General features: G+C 33.0%; 1 protein-coding gene across 1 annotated transcript in view; it reads left to right on the top strand.

The window, feature by feature from the left end:
* The window catches only part of tum (Rac GTPase activating protein tumbleweed), a 34,280-nt gene that overhangs the window by 1,229 nt on the left and 11,740 nt on the right, over nucleotides 1-21,311 (top strand). The window contains exons 2-9 of the mRNA XM_076504842.1: nucleotides 1,123-1,234; nucleotides 6,194-6,335; nucleotides 7,030-7,090; nucleotides 7,894-8,036; nucleotides 17,300-17,480; nucleotides 17,751-17,940; nucleotides 18,383-18,503; nucleotides 20,780-21,014. Coding sequence (XP_076360957.1) covers nucleotides 1,144-1,234; nucleotides 6,194-6,335; nucleotides 7,030-7,090; nucleotides 7,894-8,036; nucleotides 17,300-17,480; nucleotides 17,751-17,940; nucleotides 18,383-18,503; nucleotides 20,780-21,014 — 1,164 coding nt within the window. The 5' untranslated portion in view covers nucleotides 1,123-1,143. The remainder of the gene's footprint in view (nucleotides 1-1,122; nucleotides 1,235-6,193; nucleotides 6,336-7,029; nucleotides 7,091-7,893; nucleotides 8,037-17,299; nucleotides 17,481-17,750; nucleotides 17,941-18,382; nucleotides 18,504-20,779; nucleotides 21,015-21,311) is intronic.

The raw sequence follows: 21,311 nt of genomic DNA, 5'->3' as shown, positions 1-21,311 counted from the left end.
TATCTGCTTATAGTTTATATTCATTCTGTTTTCATGACAGACTGTTGATTGGAATTGTACAGACATCTATATGAACTTACAGATTATCAAATGAGAACAAAGTTAATTATGGGTTATTTTTTTGAATTAAGTAAAATGTAGGTACTTACTAACAGTTCCAAAGTGTTCGTGTGTTAAACAAGAACACAGCAGCACTGATAAACAATGAAGAGTACTATTACTTTATATAACACTGACTGATGAATAGCCAATCACCTATTCACATATGCTCTGTTTTTAGTGCTGACATTTTCCCATTGGTCAGTTCAAAATGACAGAGGAATGCTTGGCATTGATGGTGATCTGATTAGAGCTGATTTACAGCTAGTTAAGATATAGTTGCCTTGAAATAAACAGTACAACCTTGTCATGTAATAGTACCATAGACGTTTTTACATTTGTTGATTGGTGTATAGTAAGTGTTTTGATTATAGGAAATTTACAAATTAGCATCTGCAACTTTGCACTCGGACACTTGTGGCTGAGAACTATAACTCCTCTCTGGGATTCTCTACTACTATTAGTAGCTAAAGGTATTTTCATTCAATAAATGCTGTTTGAACAAAAAAAATTCTAAAATAATTGGGTAAAGGCATAGTATTATTTTCTTCCATGAATAACTCTAGTCATCAGTTATTTTACATCATTCAGCTTTAATTTTGCTTTTAAACTATAATCTGAAAGTGTGCAAGAAAAGACATGTACTTTAAATAATATTGTAAAGAACCTTTACTATGAAGAAAGGCTTTGTCTGTAACCTAGATTGAAAACTTGAACAATAAATTTACAGAAGAGTAAAGAGTTTGACCAAAGAACTACATTGTATGTTGCAGTGATTGTAATGAAAATTTAGACTGCAGATGTAAATGATTTTTGATGTTTTGAACTTTACTAGTACTGTGATTTCTGTTAACTTTTGTTAATAGAATTCATCAAACTATTTTTGTCAATGAGTAGTTTTTAATGAGTAGTTGTGTATTAAGAATTTTAGCAGAATTAAATTTTCCTGAAGTGAATATTTTTGCAGTAATTTACAGCATTTTATAAGTAATAATTGTTCATGTAATATTTTTGTTTAACAAGGGAAAAAGTGTTTGTACCAAGATGGCACCTACTACTCAGAAATTATCACTCGTAGCCCAGTTTGATGACTTGTGTCGTTACTCTGGAGTTTTGATGTGTGGAAGTGAAAGTGGTAAGATATGAATAATGTACATAATTTTAGATCAAGTAGTGTTTACATAACACCTATGAAGTACATAATTATATTCATTTCAAAAGTGTAAGAGAGAAGGTTTGATAAGTTGTAAAGATAGTTTAATGTTTAGTTATAATGTCTTTTCCAAGCAAATCAAATGATTTATAGTTTGGTGGATTTGATTAGCAGAAACTTTTAATCATTATTGAATTTTATTAGTAATTATCAAATATTACCTAATATTCTTTCAACATTCATCATTTTACCCCATTATAGCAACTAAATCCAGCACTTATTTTCAAATTTAAGTTGATTCAAATTTAATTGTAACATATGTGATATATCATGATCAAAATAGTTGCTGGTATGTAGAATAAAACTGCAATAAATATCAAACACCTCAACTGTCACAAAATGATGTAGCCAGTTAACTAGAGAAAAGTGACTTGAAGAGATTGTCACAAGTTATTTTTGAAATGAATGTAATTCCTTTGCACATTCTCCTTGGCTCCTTGAAAAATGATGAGGAATTTTCATCAGTAATTACCCCTCTTGCCATGGGCATTTCTTATTGTGCATGTCATGCTTTTAACAAGTTATATTATAAATTTAATTAACTACATTTCGTTTTTTCATGTTATATCAATTAGTATAACATAAAATCATGGTTAGTAATCCACATTTTAAGTGTACAAGTTTGTTCTTAATACTATAAGGAAATATAAAAATAAAAAAAATCTTGAATTTCTACTTGTATGAGAAATGTGACTTTTTTTGTAGGCATTCCCTCTTCTGTAATTTATTCATCATCTACCCAAGTAGTACAAAATTTAATTACTCAGATAAGGTATAATTTTTATTTACGTCAACTTTTTTTTTTCTTACCGATTCATCAAATACAAACCAGACCCACCTTGCTGCATCTTTCAGGACTTATCAGTAGTTCTCATTTACATTTAATTCAATTATTCTTAATCTAAGGTTTTCAAATGAAATATTACGTTATATTGTTTTCTGTACAGAAAAATTTTAATTTCTATTTTGGTACAGCCTTGGTTCCAACAGAAAGCACTAGTTTGGATGAATTTATAATGGTTAACTAGAATGATTATGATAGTTATGAGACTGTCTGATGTTGACATGTTATTACTCTGTGTCCTTTGGTGAATTATTTAGTGTGCAACAGCTGTATTAAAAAAAAAAAAAGTAGGGTAAAGTGCCATTGACAGTGGAGGTACTGTCTACCAGTCTGTCTTAACCTCCATTTGCCAGTCTAGCATAAGAAATAGATAGCAGCAATAGATATAGGATTAGAAATTAGGAGAGCAAGATGTTAGTGCTCAATATCAGGGGTCACCAAACTACAGCCCGTGGGCCGGATATGGCCCTCAAAGTCATTTTGTCCAGCCCGCCAGCAGCAAGCCGCTTGGAAATAAAAAGTGACATTACATCAAATGTCCGACTGTCATAACAAAATAAATCACACCGATGGTCACTTTAAGCTGGCAAACACAAGATGTTGTGATAAAAAGAAACAAGGCTGTCACGCGCATTTTTAACCAATAGGAAAATTCTTTTTTCGTCCTTGCTGCTCGTTTATTCATATCGAGGCACGTATTTATGAAAGCATTAGGATTTCAAAAACAAGTACAGACTTAACCCTCGCCCTGTCGACTCGTCTTCTAAGTTCAACAGTTTAGGGTTATGAGCTTTTTGTAACTCATTCTTAGGTAAGTGTCGTGGCAAACGTATATTTCAATATATTTTGTTTGTGCATTCTTGGACCAGTACAATACTTTTCTCACAGCGTTCTGTGTTTTTTCATTTTCTGATCCTGTTTTTTTTTTTTCCACCTATCATTATGGCTGCTTTTAAAAGAAGAAAAGTGGATTCTGAGTGTCGTGCTTTCAATGAAGAATGAGGAGAAAAGTACTTCTTTGAGGAAATAAAAAACCAGAAAGTTACTTGTGTGATGTGCACCAAAAGTGTTGCTGTTTTGAAAGAGTGCAATCTTTGGCATCACTATGAAACGAAACATCTATCAACACATTTGAAATTTTCAGGAAAGTTCCATTCTGAGAAATTTGAATCTATGAAATGTGTTTTTGAATCTCAAAAGAATCTCTTTATGAGAAAGTTTGCTGAAAATGAATCTGTCACTCGTACAAATTACAAAATAGTGCAACGGATGGCAGAGCGAGGAAAACCTTTCACTGATGGCAACTTTATCAAAGAGTGTATGATGAGAGCAGCAAATGAGCTGTGTCCTGAAAAAGCCAATTTCTTTGAAAGTATCAGCCTCTCAGCAACTTCAGTTGTACAGAGAGCAGAAGAACTTTGAGAGAACATTACAGATACGCCAAAAACATAGAAACTTCCTATGGTATTCTCTGGCACTGGATGAGTCTACTGATATCTCGAGTACACCACAACTTTTCGTGTTCATTCATGGAGTTAATTTGGACTTTCAGATCACAGAAGAGTTGGCATCAGTTTGCAGCATGCACGGAAGAACAACTGGAGAAGACATTTTCCTGGAAGTGCATAAAACTTTGCAAGACTATAACCTTTAGTAGAATCAAATTAGAGGTGTAACAGTTGATGGAGGAAAAAACATGTCTGGAGTAAAGAAGGGTTTGGTGGGGCTGATCAGGAAACAGTTGGAAGATCTTTGACTCCCAAGCGCTCTGTTCATACACTGCATCACACTTCAGCAAGCACTCTGGAAAAGACTTGGATATTTCTGCAGTGAACTTTATTCAGGGTCATGCACTTTATCATCACCATTTCAAGACGTTTCTCGAAGAAATTGATTCAGATTTCTGTGACTTGCCTTATCACACGGCAGTAAGGTGGCTCAGCTGCGGTAAAGTCTTGTCTCGTTTTATAAGCTGAGAAGAGAAATAGATATATTTCTTATTGAGAAATATAGAGCTGATCCACTTCTGTCAGATCCAACCTGGTTGTCAAAGTTGTCATTTTTGGTTGACATCACATCCCACATGAATGAATTGAACTTGAAACTTCAGGGGAAGAATAACCTTGTTTGTAATCTCTGTAGAATCATTAAAGGATTTCGGAGAAAGCTGTCATTGTTTGAAGCGCATTTGGAAGGAGGAAACCTCTCATTTTTAGTGCTTCAATGAGTTTCATGCTGGAATCACAGATGTCAACCTGGAGTTTCAGAAAAAGATTATTGGTGATTTAAATAAACATTTTTGCTAGAGATTTTCAGATCTCGACAGAATCGAAAGTGACATTCTCCTTTTTCAGAATCCTTTTGATTGTGTCATTGATGACGTGCCAGTGGAACTTCAGCTGGAGGTCATCGATTTGCAATGAAATGACTTGTTGAAAGCAAAACACAAGGGGCAACTTATTGCAATTTACAGTTGCATACCTGAAGATGATTTTCCAAAGCTGAAATAGTTTGCATCTGGTATGGCATCAGTGTTCGGAACAACTTATGTCTATGATCAAGCATTTTCAAAAATGAAGTATGTGTAGTTGGTACATCGATCAAGGTTGACTGATGAACATTTGAAAGCAATTCTAATGATTGGATGCAGCAATTCAAAACCGAACATTGAAGATATTTTGAAAAACAAATGCCAATTTCGTAAATCTCACTAACTTTTTTGCGGCTTATATGTACTCACTATGTGCAATGTGATAATTGTTTTTTGCTGCTAATGTCACCTTCTTTGATAACCTTTTGGTAAATAAAAGTGTTGGTTGTATTTCTGTTTGTTTTTTATTATGTGTGTATTGCATGCTACTCCCACATGGCTAATGTGACATACTAAACTTTGTGTTAAGTCTTTTACAGAGCTTTCATTCTAGCTTATGTGTATTGAACATAATGATCATGCAGCCCACACTTCTCATTCCCCAAGTAATCTGGCCCCCTGTGAAAAAAGTTTGGTGACACCCTTCACTACCTTCAGACAGTTGTGGGAAGGTGACTGCTCTCTCAAAGAATTAATTGAAATAAAAAATAATGAAATAAGGTACTACCATTTGGGGGTAAATAAGATGAAACCTACCTGTTTATGTTAGCATTTCAGTATGATAGAAAGGCACTAATTGACAGCACAGCAAACTAACTATACTAGCGTGAATTATCCTATCCAGCTGTCCAAACAAACTAGTATAGCTTCCAACAACCACCATTCACTAAGCCTTTTTATGAGGCAGGGTGTACATCTGTATAAAGTAGTGCCAAGTTGTTAAATGACCTTATTCTTAAGTAAAAATAATTATTAGAAATTTCAATTTCTTTTTATTTATTTAATGCATTCTTGTATTTGTTACAGTAAGGTTAAATAAATATAAAGAAATAAAAATATGTATGATATATACACATGACAAAGTGTGAAAAGGTGTCATTTTGGCAGGTGTTTCAAAAAATGCACACCAGCTTTGGCTGTAGTATGTCAATCTGAAACCTTTTGGCAGTTTCACTGAGAAAGAAATGATTTTTGCATTATGCTGAGCAAAGAGGAAAGCGAGTCTCAACTGGGTTTGTTTTGAATCACAAAATGTGATGTGAACCTAGGTGTTTTGTTCCCTGTAATTTAAATATTTTGATATATTCAAAAATGGTTTGTAAAATACATTGTTTAAGCACATACATAATGATAATAGACCAAAGTATCATGATTTACTAAAGAGAAACCATGTTGATACTTCCGTACAACATGCCTTTCAGTTAAATTACAATTTGAAATGTAATGCCAAAATGTCAATCAAGCAAACTTAGTCTTTTTTGAGCAGTATTCAGTGATATCTAGTTTTACTATTGTGAATATCTTAAATCAGTTTATTCAACTTTATTTGAATATTTTTGTAGGTGAAATTGTAAATAAAGATGCAAAAGGTGAAAAGAGTTTCTACGTCCATTATCATTTTAACTCTGTTGTGTATATAATGTATTTCTTCATATGTGTATTTCAGAGTTTCTTGCTTTTGTGAGAAACCAGAATGAGAAAAGAACCCAAAATTTGGCATCAGAAAAGGAAATACAGAGGCTAAAAAGAGAGTTAACAAAAGCTAAAGAAGAAAACAACACCTTAGAAACCAAACTAAAACATGCTAAGTAAGTTGGAAAAAATGTTTAAAAAGTTGAGATTTATCACAATTTCTCATGTGAGAACCAGATGTACATGAATGAGAGATTGAATACTTCTAAGATGAATAATTAGTAAATTAATTATAATAGTATTGTAACATTGTTATATTTCATGAGCTCAAGTTCCAAACATTGTGGGTTTGGTTTTTTATTAACTAATATGAACTACTATTTTCTATCCATACTGTATTTTAAGTATTTTTACTATCTTCATTTAAAGTATTGCCTCTAAATTTTAGGAAGCAGTATCAAGTACCATATTTATCTTTCTGTATGTGTGAAACATCAATTTACAGTGTGAAGTTAGACTGAGTTTCATTTTAGGAGTTTTGTTTTTTTATTGTTATATGTTACAAAGTCTTTTGGTATGTATGTCTAATTGAAGAGAATTGTTATTTAGGATGGAGATATAGGAACCTTGGCTGCTGTCTTATTTGAGGTTTAATAATAAAATATTTATTATGATTGTACTAATAGTTAGTTCTAATAATAAGATATTTTGTCAAAACAAATTCTTTGTAGTTTTTGTCTGCAGATGAAAAGTTTTTTTTTTTTTGTGTAAACTAGTTTAATTTTGAAATGCTAAATGTATCTTCCTCTTAAATTAGTACCCATATACCAATAAACATTTCAATAATTGTCTCTAACCTGCTTATATTAGAAGCCTAATAGAAACAGAAATGAAAAAGCGAATGAAGGCAGAAGCTGATCGTTCTTCCCTTGTAAGTAGGAACTGTTTTAGTTTTTATAAATACTCTTTCTATAGAGTACAAGTTTTAAATTTCTCATAAATATCTCAAGTTTTGTCTCAATAATTTTTATAACTTTTTCACATATTTTCTTGCAGTATTATTCCAGTGATTGTTAAACAGTTTGTTAGAAGTTAAATTAGGTTTGAGTGAATTTAAATAAAAATATTGTTTATGTAATTACTTGTTTGGAGAGATGTTCTGCAACAGTTGTTTTATTTTCCTAGAAAGAAAATTTTTTTTATGAATAAACAGAGAAATTAATGGAAAAAATTGCATGTTTTACCCTTAAATGGGAGCCATTATCAATTGATGCTGATACTTGCAACATTCCTGCTGTTTAAGGGTTAATTATTATATTTTCCATAATGAAATAAAATTTGTGAAAGTTAAGAAAGGTGTAATGTGTTATAAAGCATGTTTGGAATGAAAGTTGTCCTCACTGAATTATGTTCCTAAATGCTACTTTTTTATAGTTTATTATTCTGTTGTCTTTGAGTGAGGAATGAATTTTCATTATCGAAACACTATGACAACATCTAATTATGTAACCTTTAACATAAGATTTAGCTCAAACTGCATCTTTAAAATGTTTGTGTAGGTTTTGGTTTTGTTCCAAAATCATATGATCTAAACTATACTGTAATTAACTTAAAGCTGTCTGTTCTGATGCTTTTCTTTAAAAGCTATTTGAATTTTTGGATAATTTATAATTATCGTGATTATTAAATTATGTACAGAATTATTGAGTTTCATACCAAATTTGTTCTATGCAGGAGAGACAGATTGCTTTAATTCGGGATGTACTATTAACTGACCAAAATGTAATGAATGATCAAACAAGAGAGAAATTGGCATTCCTGAACAACACATCTCAAGCCAATGCTAGACAGTCACAGCAACACGATTCACCCAGAAGGTAGGTTGTTTAAATTATCATTATGAATGTAAGCATTATTAAAGTTTGACATTTTTATGTGATAGGTTTTTCTATATACAAATACTAATTATAGAATATAAAGTATTTTGGACTCCTTCCCCTTCAATAATGTTTTTTGTGAATAAGGCATACAATGTTATTTTTTAATCAACTGAATTTTTCTGGAGAATGGTTTTGTGGTACAGGTGAGTTATACTAAACTTAATTATATTTATCTAGTTTCAAGCTGGCCTGGTGCTTAGCTAACTTCATGCAGATGGTTTATGAGCAACAGAAGATGAGTATTTGTATGTTACTGAAGGGAGTTGCATGTTATAACTATGAAGCTTTATAGAATCCATAACTTCTGCCATTGTAATATCTCAAATGCCTTTTTCTCATTAGCAGTATTATTTCTGATTACTATAGGCTCTGGAATATGCCAAAGTTCAACAGTCTCTCAAAGATTCCATGCAATGTTCTTTCCAGTGTGTGATCTAACAAATTTCTAAGTTCTTAAAACTGCTGGTTGATCTTCCAACTCATTATTGATAAAATGTATTGTAACAGTATTGTAGCTTTTAGTATTAATTGAAGTTCAAGCATCATAAGTCAGTGTTGCAGAGTAAACATTGGAGAGTTCTGTCTGCAGATTTTCTTTTATCACTTGATACTGGGCAATGACTTTGGGAAGTGAACCTATCCTGCCAGGTGGGCTATATCTGGGATCCAGAGTCTTCAGCATGTTCAAGGATGCCAAGCTGTCAGTCACAAAGGCTGATGAAAGGTGATCATGAGACTGGAAGCTTGTTGGAAACTAGTTATTTTTGGCTGAACTGACAGTTTCTTGGTTTTAACATGGGTACCACTAGAACCATCAGTAGCATCTAATTGTTTTGACATCTTTGTGCTCATATTCCAGATGAAATATGAAGTTTGTTGTGTTTCCTGTAAAAGTTAAATCCCATGTCAATATGAGGAAATGACATTTGGTATGATTATGGTATTATCATATTGCTTTTCAACTTGTAAGCCATGTTAGTTTTATTTACATTCTCATGTGTCATAAATGATGAAAAGCAACAATAGGCCTAGTGAATGTGAATATATATTGGTAGTTGATATATTGACCCACAGCAGACATCCTATTAGACAGTCATTCAGTTAATCTCTGTTGGAATAAAGGTTAGTAACTTTTTTATTTATGTTGGGGTGTGCCAAAATTGTTAAGTTTTAAAATACATATGATTCGATATAGGCCCAGACTCACCTTTGTAAGTGTAGGTTTTCCAACATAACCTACATGTCCAGAGATTTTTTAGAAATGGGGCCTTCTTTTCCAGTCAAGCAATAGAAACCAGAAAACTTTCAATCTATGGAATGCCCATGGGTCCTTAGATAGTCCTAAATTTCAGATGTCTTAGCCATAATAATTTATTGGAGGCTAGCAATGTTCAATGTCACTACTGTGCTTTTAGCATTTTTGACCAGGACTTGGTGTTCATGCATGTGGTTGGAGCAATTAAAACTATGCTAAAATATGGAAAGCTGGTTACGATATGTCAAGTCTGAATTATAATATGGATTTCAAAAAATGTAAGTCAAGATTTCTGTTTTTTTGTATATGTTAGGATAGTAAATAAATAATCCCTGTCATGCAAAGTTTCTGACAGTATGTAGGCTAATATGCATGATTTTATGACAGTGGTGAAGATGTAGGCTGTCATTTCATGTTTTTCCATATCCTTTGCACAAACGCAATTTTATGCAATCTTACAGCTTTGTCTCACACTTACTACATTGTATTTTGCATTTAGCATTTTGTAACCACATATGAAAATCTGTTAGAAATAACATTTAGCATGTCATAACCAGCTTTCCATACTAAAATCATCTCAACTTAGTTACAGCAATGATTGACAGATGTCACTATTATTCACAGTGGTATCAACAGATTAGTGGCTGATTGGAAGAGTGAACAAATGTAACAAAATATGTGTGGTACTACTTAAAGTTCAAGGATATTACCAATACAGATTTGATACACAGATGGAAAGGATTTTACTAGTTTATGTTGACTTGGTGATTTCAGAAAAAGTTTTGCTGCAGAATCTTTGAATACACAATCATTTTGTAATCAATCAATATAATTGGTTAATTGGCACAACACTAATCTCCACTTGCAAAGGTAAAATTGTGCTTCCTACCCATGTTTTAATTTTGATGTTTACATCACCACATCCACCTGCCACCATTAAGGCAGGTTATCTAAATAATAAGGTACAGCCATATATTCCCAAGTCTCTCAGATGTTTCCAACGTCAACGGTATGGTCACTCAAAGACATCGTGTTGTGGTTCCTTGATGTGTTCTCATTGTATTTGTAAGGACCATAATGCTTACGAGTGTGAAATAGATTCTCATTGTGTTCATTGTAATGGGTTTCACCCCCCTTACTTTTGTTCTTGCCCTAAGTGGGTGAAGGAAAAAGAGGTACAGTGTTTGAAAATGCTTCACAACATATCCAACATCGAGGCTTGAAAGTTACTATCCACCACTCCATATATGCTGTTGCATTGTGCTCCACTGCTACAGTAGGAGTGCAGATAGTCATTTTCAAACCATGCAAAGAGTTATTTGCTCTCTGTGGTTAAGAAAGTTGAAGAGTAAATGTCAAAACTCATCTCTGTCCCTACCATTCCTTCCAATGGCTCCTTGTGGTTGAAAATAGAAGGGCTCTCCACCCAATTCTCAACATAAGTAAAAATGGCCTCTTTGGAACTGTAAAGGTTTTTGTTTGAATGTAGATTATGTTAAGGATTTGATCAATTCTTATCCTGTTTGTGTTTCTACAGTAGACATTTCTGAAACTTGCTGATGCAGTCACCTTTTTGCAGTTTTCTTTGCACAGAAATGACAGCTTATGTGATGGAGGGGTGGTACTGCTGGTTGATCAGCATGTGCTTGCCCTGTCTTTGCCACTTGATACAACCTTGGAGGCTGTAGCCATCCATGTTTCCTTGGGTTGTACCATCACTGTTTATTCTCTACCTGTTTCCTGAAGAGACCTATGATCAAGTAGAACTTGATACTCTCATTGAACAATTACAGTCTCCCTTTTTAAATCCTGGGGATTTTAATGGACATAATCCCCACTGGGGTGCTGATATTGATTGGTGGTGTAATTCCATAGAGTGTATGCACTCTGATTACAACCTTTCTTCAGTTCTGATTTGTATACTTATTTTCATGCACCTAGTCAGCTTTTTACTGCTGTTGGTTTCTCTATCTGCTCTCCTTCACTTTTAATGGAGGGTTGACAGTAATCTGTGGGGCAGTGATTATCTTCCTGTCATTTTGACAGAGACTAGCCATGGTTGATGCCATCTGACCCATGTTTCTTGATGAAAGCTGAACCTGACAAATTGGCTTTCTTGTACTTCTCTCTTGGAAATTGATCCTGCTGTTGTCTGTAAGCCAATTGTAGACAGTAACTGAATGTATTGTCCAGGCAGATGTTCAAAGTATTTTGAAAACTCTGACATGTCTTCCATAGTATTCTTGTCCATGGTGGAATCCTTTCTGCCACATGGTGTGGAATGTTCAGAAATGGCTCTGGGACATCTTTGTAGGTATTCCACACTTTTAAACCACATTGCTTTTCAGTGGGCCCATGCACGTACTCAGGAAGGTCGAAACATTGCTCTCTCCTTATCAGTAAAAGTGTTAGTATCCATACTAGCTGTTCTAAGATACAGATAAGATATTAAAGCCAGAAGGAATCTTGGATGAAGATACAGCTGGTATCTTTTCTACCACCAGTTTTGAAGTCATATGGGACAAGATTTGGAAGGACAGTGGGCAGTATACTTCTGTCCCCATTTTCCTTCCCTGATCTTGCCCTCTGATAGCCAATGAGTTGCTGATGTCTAGAGCATCACTGATATTCTCAGCTGACTTTCATTCTACACATCAAGCAGCTGTGTGTCAAGTGTACAATGGTGCTGAACATTTGTGTTCTTTCCTCCACCTCTTGGGAAGAGGATTGATTTTCTATGCTAAAAATATATTGTGCATTCATTTGATCAAAACTGGACTACAGGTTTCTGGTCTAAGGCTTGGCCTTGAAGATGTTGGGCTTAGTTCACCACCAAGAGATTAGGTTCTGCACAGGTGTTTTCCACTCTTCTCCAGTACAGAGTTTAAACCTCCTTTACACCTCTACTGTATGCAACTGTCTTTACACTGCTTCAGAATTTCACTTTTTACCATAGCTTCACATCTGGGTTTTTTTCTTTCCTCAGTGGTCCATGCATTTTCGGAATAGATGGTCTGCTTTTGTTCCTTTTGGCCACTGTATTTACAAACAGCTGGCTGAATTGGATTTGACATTGGATGATGTTGCTGTTTCCACTGGTCAGCCCATTCAACCATGGTTTATTACCATCCATAAGTCCTATCTTTCTTTAAGTCATCTAAAGAAGTCTGTACTCCTGATTGAAAGTACTGTCTTCTATTTGCCAAACATCTTTTCAATCATCCTTCCATTCCCATTTGCACAGATTGTTTGAAATCAGGTGGCTCTGTGGGTTTATCCATGGCATGGTTGTGGTTTTGTGGTTGCATACATGATCATTTTTACAGTTTCTGTGCTCAGTGCCAAATTTTGTGCCATTTCTTTTGCCCTGGATCATGTAGAAGCTATGCAGTACACCAGTTGTACTATTTATACTGATTTGCTTAGCTCTCTACTAGCCCTGGAACTGCTTCATATTAGTTCTCACCCTGTTCTCGTTGATATTCAGAACTGACTGGCCAATTTCTCTTTATCATACTTTTCTATCCAGTTTTTCTGGATATTGGGCTGCATTGATATTTGCAGGAATGAGCTTGCTAACACTGCATCTAAGTCCATCTGCTTTAGTGCTATGGCTGTGCCTGCCCCATACATGGTCTACAGTCTTGCATTAAAGGCTCAACCCACACCAGTTGGCAGTTGACTTGGAGTTAGCAACATGATAACAAGCTTTTCCAGATCAGACTTTCTGTTGCTCTTTGGCCATCATTTTTCCATAAGGATCTGAAGGAGGAAGTTGTCCTGTCTAGGCTATGCATTGGTCACAGTTTTTTAACTCATCATTTTCTTTTATCTGGGATTGATGTGCCAATGTATAGTCTGTGTGACACTCAAGTCACAGTAGCCCCCATTTTAGTTTTGTACTGTTATTATGACCATGAGCAACAGCATCATTTTAGACTTGTTTTTGTCATGGGTTCATCCCTGACATTGGACAGTGCTACTGGCAATTGTGATACTGTCCACCTCAGTTGTGCTTTTAAAATTTTAAGGGCCATTGGCCTTTTTTACTCAAACTTGCTTTTGTTTTAACATATTTTAATTATTTTGCTTTTATTTTTAATTTTGTTTTACCCATTGTTTGGTGCAAAGCAGCGAGGCTTTGCTCCGATAAATACCAACCAACCAACAAATATACAGTGCAGTGAAATGTTTAGATTTAAGAAATATAATTATATAAATATCTTTAAACTCTTTGTAGATGTCTTTTGAAACTTTTTTAAAATGTGTAATTTGACATCTTTATCTTTTTTGATTGAAGTATTTTTAATTTTTCCTTCCAATTCTTCATATCATATTGTTGTTATCATAGGACAACTACCATGCACATCTTTTAATAATGCTTGAAACACAGTTTCACCTTTGCCAGTGAATGTGGGTGACCTTTAATTTGGACAAAATTTACAATGCTTGATGTGGGGAGAAATTCTTGGAAAGTTTCCAGATGGTTATAAAATACATCTGTTTAGTGTACTTTGACCATCTGTGCTAACAGTCTATTTTAGCTACCATTTTTGTATAAGAGCTTTCAAAACTGTTGCTACCTTTAGTGGATCATGTGACAACAAATATTAGTTTAATTGCTGTTATGAATGTTGTTTTTTAAATAAAGCAATAAAATGTAAATAATATAAAACTTATATATTATAACGTGTGATAATAATTTCATTAAAATAAATTTATAGCAAATTGGTTTAATTAAATTTTGAATGTAATTAACATGCACAGAAGGTGGAGTAATGGTCTTTAATAATGGTATTGCTGCTGGAGTTAAAATTCATTGTCTCCACAACATCCAATGGCAATGTATTTCAAAGTCCAACCTCTCTTAGAAAATTAAAACTGTTGTACCTGAAGTTGATTTTTACCCTGTCAAAATTTATGCTTGTATTCTCCAGTCCTACTACGTTCACTGTTAAGTATGAACAAAGATGACACATCAACACTATCGATTCCTTTAACAAATTTAAATCAGATTCCCTCCTTTTTCTTTTGAATCAAAAGAAAATAGTTTTATTCAAAGAACATGGTTTCTATGGGTCAGAGAAACTGGGAAATTTCAATGAATTTTTCATTTCTAGGCTGCTTAACACTGGGGCATTTTATTTTGTAGACAAAAGTGGAAAAAGTTGGTGAATTTCATGTGATTCAATGGATGACAGAAAAATAATTCTTAATCCAAAAATATTTCCATTCAAACTAATGCTGGTACATTAACTGTTGTAGAGTATGAAGGTAAGCATTATGTAAACAGTAACTAGGTTACCACCTAAATAGAATATCAGGACTTTGGAAAACATTTCTGGTGTTTCATCAACCTTGACTCGACACAATCAAGGGCTCAAACAAGAGGTGAGATTAAGAATGCAATATGGCAGCTTCTACAGGGAATGCGACAGGTGACTCTATAAATGTGGGTGCAGCAATTTCTTTTAAAGATGAAATTAATTTAAAAATAGTTCTTTTTAATCTATGTATTACAATTAACCTCTTCAGATTTAACATAAAAAACACCTAATGAGGACCAGTAGCTTAAAATTACACTATAAAATAAGTTGTTGTTTTTTCTATTTCAGTATTATGTTTTTACAGTGATTTTATTGTGTCACTCTCTCAATGCATAAACTCCATTTCTTCTGAAGAATACTTTTCTTTTGTCTGATGCTGATCTTGGAGATGCAAACAAAGTAGTGTTCCAGACTTGCAGTTAGCATCAAGCCAATCTAATGTCACGATAGTTTGAACACTGCATAGTATTATTGAGTTTTAGAATACACTCTGTAATCACTGACATCATCTTGTACATGGCTTGAACTATGGTATCTCTCATATTTACATTGATTGCTTCCTATGCTGTTTGAAAAGCTGTGCACACAGACAAAGCTGAACATTCACTTTTGAATGGAAAGGAGAACCAATATGAATAATTTGATGCCAACTTTTATTTCACAAACAGAATGCTCTGCATCAGTGAGTCCTAAACTTTTTGTGCTCACTACACACTCCTCTGACCCTGCATGTGAAAAAACTTTTATTAGAAATACAAAATACATTAAATTAAGGCTATTTTTACTCTTCTTTGCCCTTGTTAGGATAATAAAGCCAAGTTGACTTAAATAAACGATTATTTTACATGGTCATGAAGAAACTTACTTGATACCATACATTTACAAAATGTTTCATCACACCTTTGCACCATACTAGGAACTACTAATGTACACTATATTGTTGGGAACTAATCACATAATCATTTGCATTTGAAAATGTGATGTCACTTAAAGAATCATATAGATTTGCTCTGTTATTGTTGAGCAGCTCTTAACATTACTGAAATGCCCAACAAGTACTTGCAGTGGGCAGTATAAGTAGCTCAGAGCTTTGGATCTGATTGAAACACAACTAACTTTTTTATAGCCCGTGAAATACTTTAAATTAACAGATTAACTTAAACTTTCCCTTCACTGCAGATGGATAGTTTTGCTTGTGATGTATATTATAGTTTGGTCAGGGGTTGTTAATAGGTGGTATCTCTAAGAAACAGATATGGTATCAATAAGTTGATGATTGTGAAAAAATATTGAAATATAGAATATATCAGTTACAATTACTAATGTGTAACAGATATATATGTATATTTTATAGACTGTGGCACTATTTATTATAAAGAAATCTCTGAAGGAACAGTTGAACTTGCACCAGTTAATAATTGAATATTTCATGTTTACACAATAATATATAAGGTGTCGGTTGTCTTAGTAGTAATTAGAAAATGTTACTGTTTGTCAAATATACAGGATGCTAGGGACAAGAGTGAAAGTAAAGACCATTATGCATATGTGTATATATAATTGAATTAATAGATTTAATATTGTTTTAATACCGTGAACATTCAGACCACAGTGTGATCATGAGACGGAAATATTAATCACCATAGAGATTGTATAGTTCTGCGAGTATTGTGTTTGTGTAGGGGTGATGTGTTAGTGTTTATTATGTCTAATTCCAATAACCTACCAGAATACAAATAGTGTGAGTACTTTCAGTAGAACTATTATTTATTAACAGTATTACTTAGGAACAAGTGTAATAATATAATGCATGTTTGTGTCTGTGCCAATTACTGTTGCCTCTGAGTTTGAATGTACAATGTGATGCTGTAGGATTATAACTGAATCATTTGTTAGGATTATAATCTAGATATTTGTAAGTATGACTGTAATGTGTGGTAAGCAACTAATACACACATCAGAAGGTGTATTGTTATAATCTTCTTAGAGCTTGCAGGATAGTGTTGGGTTTCTACTCTACATAAAAGCATTAAAATAATATAGTAATTTAAATGCACTTGTGTGAGGGTGTGCGAGTTAAAAAAGAAATGTATATCTACATAATTTGTCTTTGTTTGAGATCTATATTTTGAAATGTTTTCATGTACTAGACTTCTATAGTTCAACCTTTTTAAATGACTTTCATGGTTCTGTAGAAACCTGACTGAAGTTTTATTTTTTTATAGCAGTGTAACAATTGCTGTTCAAAAAGAAAGTTGTCAAATGAACAAAGTGTAGCGGTAAAACTTTGACATGGGGCAAAACAAACTCTACACCCTGACACAGTTTAAGTTAGTAAGAAATCATCTGTGTGTTCTTAGGATGTTGAAATTTTCATGCACAATTGGGCAGGCCAAACTTTACTTTCTTCCCTAGGCTTGCTGGTTGGTATTTTTGTAGAATGGTGAAGTAAAAATTAATAATGATAATTCCATGCTTAATAACAGAGAGAATTATAGAATCATCATAATAGTTTGATTCCATTATTTATTCAGTTTCTTGTAAAATTATTTAACTTGCATTTTAAACCAAATAAAGTATATTTTAAATGATTTGTGTATTCTGTTGTCATTTTACAGGCTTGAAACAATTGATGAATCCCTTGGATCACTGCTCTCACCATCTGATATCAGCTTTGATAAAACAGATGATGATGTAGATGGACAAGTTCCCATTTTGAAACCTCATGGACGAAGGTCCAAGGGTAAGAGAAAAAGTGGTCCTGAAAAGATTTCCCCACCAAAGAAGCAAAAATCTGAGGTAAACAATCTGATTTATTAAACTAAAAGAAAAGATGGAAAATACTTAAAATTAATTAAATCACATATTTAAACTAAGACAATCTTATCCGTAGCCATGTTGTATAAATCCACATATAATTGACAATGTAAAAAAATGATTTAGTTACAATCAATGCACTGATTGTATTTTGTAACATGTTCAACTAAGCCACATATTTGTGGAATTAATACATGAGGTGTTTCATTTGTTGATCGATACTTTTGGTTATTATATTTAAATACCTTTTAGGAAATTGAAGAAATATTTGAGGACCAGACATCTCTTGTGGCCACAACAACTGTGACATTTCCTGCTAATGTTGAATTCCATGCATCTTCCAAGGTTGAAACGTATCCTAAACGTCGCAGTTTCAGTGATCCCTTGTCTCAAGAAAGTGGGCCAAAGCTTTATCCAGATCTTAGATCCCTACACAAATCAGGTGCATTTGAATGAATATAAAAATAATATCCTAATAGTTTAATGAAAAAGTTCAAAGAAATAAAGTGAAATATTTTAAGTGTCACAATATAATTACAATATAATGGGTATGGTAGTTGATATATCAGTAATGAAATGAATGAATTTATATGAAGTACTTTAAGTTCAGATGCAATGTGTTTTATATTTATTAGCTTTTCTTAATCATAAACATTGATAATCTAATTCAGGGGCTTCCATCCTTTCTCAGCATAAGTTGCTTTACCTAGTGAAGCTAGATAATGAGTACCTTTAATAGGATTTTGTATTTGTGTTTCTGATGTTTTATTGCAGTACCCAAGTTGGAGAAGGCTTGGGATAATTAATGTAAGAACTATGCAAAATTTAGGGTATAGAGAATACATAATCACCTGTAATTTGTGATGTTTGCAATTCATTCACAGAGCCTGATGAAGACAACTATGTGAAAGATAAAATAGAAACTATTTACCATCCAAGACCTTCAGCTCCACCTATAGAACCTTTTACACCAGCTTCTATCACAAATACGACACCAGTTAAAAGGTAATATAATACTGATATTGTTTTTTGTCCAGGATTATTTGCTATTTTATGTAATTAATTACTTGATAAATATTTAAAGCATTTCATTTTATTGAATCTTAATTGAAAAAGTGCGAGAACATGGTAATCAAGTTATGTGAGTACTTTGTGCTACCCACAAATGTTAGATTAAATATTTTATGAGCACAAATTAAGAAAAATACCATACATTTACAAAAATGTAAAGTTAATTATTTGAATAGTTTTGATATACCACATGCATCAATTTCATAGGTATAACTGTGAAAACTACTTATCCTTAAGGACCTAGCATGGCCAGGTGGTTTAGGTGCTCGACTCACAATCTGAGGGTCATGGGTTTGAATCCCCATAGCACATAACATGCTCATCCTTTTAGCCTTGGAGGCATTATAATGTGATGGTCAATCCTACTATTCATTGGTAAAAGAGTAGCCCAAGAGTTGGCAGTGGGTGGTGATGACTAGCTGCTTTCTCCCTAGTCTTACACTGCAAAATTATGGAAGGCTGGCACAGGTAGTCCTTGTGTAGCTTTGCATGATATTCAAAAACACAAACAAACTTCCCTTTAAACCAAACTGGATTTTTCAGTTGTTTTGGTGTTGTACTGAAAGAATGTAAAAACATTTAATTATTGCTGAAAGATTAAAGATGTTTAACTTAATATTTATTTGTTTGTACATTAATATTTTGTGAATTGATAAGAAGTTTTAGAATGAAATTTCATAGAAATTAAAGAAAATAGTTGCCAAGGTTAAGTGGATACATAGGTTTTCAAAACAAAGTGAACTTTTCTCTTTGTGAGATCAACTAAATGTGTAATGTTTCTTACTTAGATTTTTAATTTACTCAGTAGCTTTATAAAAATATTTTAATCTGAAATTTAACTATTTAAGCCACAAAGTATCTAAATATCTTATTAAATAGTTTTGTGCATTAGATTAAAATAAATCATAAATTTGTGTATTTTAGTGACTACAAATGTTGAATATTTGATTCAGTTAAGTTCTTTTAAAAGTCTTACTATAAATTATATATTAAATGAAGTGGAATAGTGTGGTAATTTTGAATAGTTTTCAGTTACTTTCTACATTTTTAATTCTAGAGGTTTTCTGCTCAGATAGTCTTGTCAGTTTGTCTTAAAAAAAAAAAAAGGTATATTTCTTTTTTAAAAATCCAAAGTGTAAACACATTTCCTCACAACCTAGTTTGTTTCCCAATCAAGGTTTTGCTGTTTGAAATATGAAATGTTACCTGCTTTCAACTGGAAACTTTCATTTAGTTTAGGACAGTGAATTTTTAGGGTTTGCATTGTGTGGTATTTTCAGATTTAGATTAATTGTCCTGTGAGTGATAGTGTGTATGTGAGAGAAGATTGCATGTGGTGAAACTTTTCTGTAGCCTATTATGTGACATGTTTCAAAAATAAATTACTTTCCAACTTTTAATGTACAGTATCTGTCAGTTTCTTAAATTAGAGAATTTCTTAGCCTAGAGATGTGAACATAACTTGTACTTTTTTTATGGCCCGTATAATGTGATGGCCAATCCCACTATTCATTGGTAAAAGAGTAGCCTAAGAGTTGGTGGTGGGTGGTGATGACTAGCTGCCTTCCCTCTAGTCTTACACTGCTAAATTAGGGATGGCTAGTGCAGATAGCCCTTGTGTATCTTTGTGTGAAATTCAAAATAAAAGTTTTTTTATTGCTAGAAGTAAATTTAGTTTGTCAGTATGGTGGTTATTTTGTCTACTTTAATTTTCTGATATTACACCATGAGATAATCTGGACTAATAATTACACAAGAAACAATCTTAGCACCATTGAAAAAAAGTTAATTCTGTTTCTTGTTCTTCACCATACTAAATTACTAATTGGTGCTAAGGATTTCTATCCATGGATAGTACATTTCCAAAATATTAGTGTTTGTAAGTATTGAAGTAGAAGTACACATTTTTTGCAGGTTTAGTTAATGAGATCTAGTTTCAAACCTAACTTTCTATACTTTTTATTAGTAGAAACAGCTGCATATTTTTAAAAGTTTTTGATGGTTATCTTTTATGCAGTTTGTTTTCCAATTAAAATTTGTTAAATATTCTGACTGATTTTAATTTATTGTAGTTTTTATATATTTGCTATAGTTTATTTCTTGCATTTTGTGGATTTTTATTCACAAAACAGTTAAGAACATAGTTTTATGTATTTTCAGTCCTAAATAATTAAGTGATTGTAATTTTCAGAAATATTACTGTGTTACAGCACTCCCATTCGACACTTTAGTTCAGCAGGAAAACTGAATAACCGGGCCCATGTTTTCTGTACAAAGACTGTAATACGTCCAGAAACTTGTCTTCCTTGTGGGAAACGCATTAGGTTTTATAAGCAAGCAATGAAATGTCAAGACTGTCGAGCTACTTGCCATCCAGAATGTAAGGACCAAGTCCCTTTGCCTTGTGTTCCAACCACCCACACACCTACCAACAAAGGGCCAATGGTTAGTCATTCATAGTTCTTTAGCTGAATTACCTAAAGATTAATACATTAGTTATATCATAGTTTTTATGAATGAAGAATTAACAATAAGTAAATAAAAGCCTTCTATAGCTTCCAGTATTTAATTTTACAAGTAATTATTTATTTCATTATTTTTGTCTTATGCTTATTATTTCAGTGCTTAGTTTGACTCTGTTTATATCTTGTTATACCTTTGTATATATTGTGTATGAAATTTGTATTCAAGGTGTTTACTGTATTCTTATATACGGATCGTGTACTAAAAAATATATTTCTT

This window comes from Tachypleus tridentatus, chromosome 6 (genome assembly GCF_004210375.1).
Source record: "Tachypleus tridentatus isolate NWPU-2018 chromosome 6, ASM421037v1, whole genome shotgun sequence".
In the NCBI taxonomy this organism is placed as follows: domain Eukaryota; kingdom Metazoa; phylum Arthropoda; class Merostomata; order Xiphosura; family Limulidae; genus Tachypleus; species Tachypleus tridentatus.
Note: the sequence above shows the minus strand (reverse complement) of the source record. Positions and strands in the feature narration are given on the sequence as shown.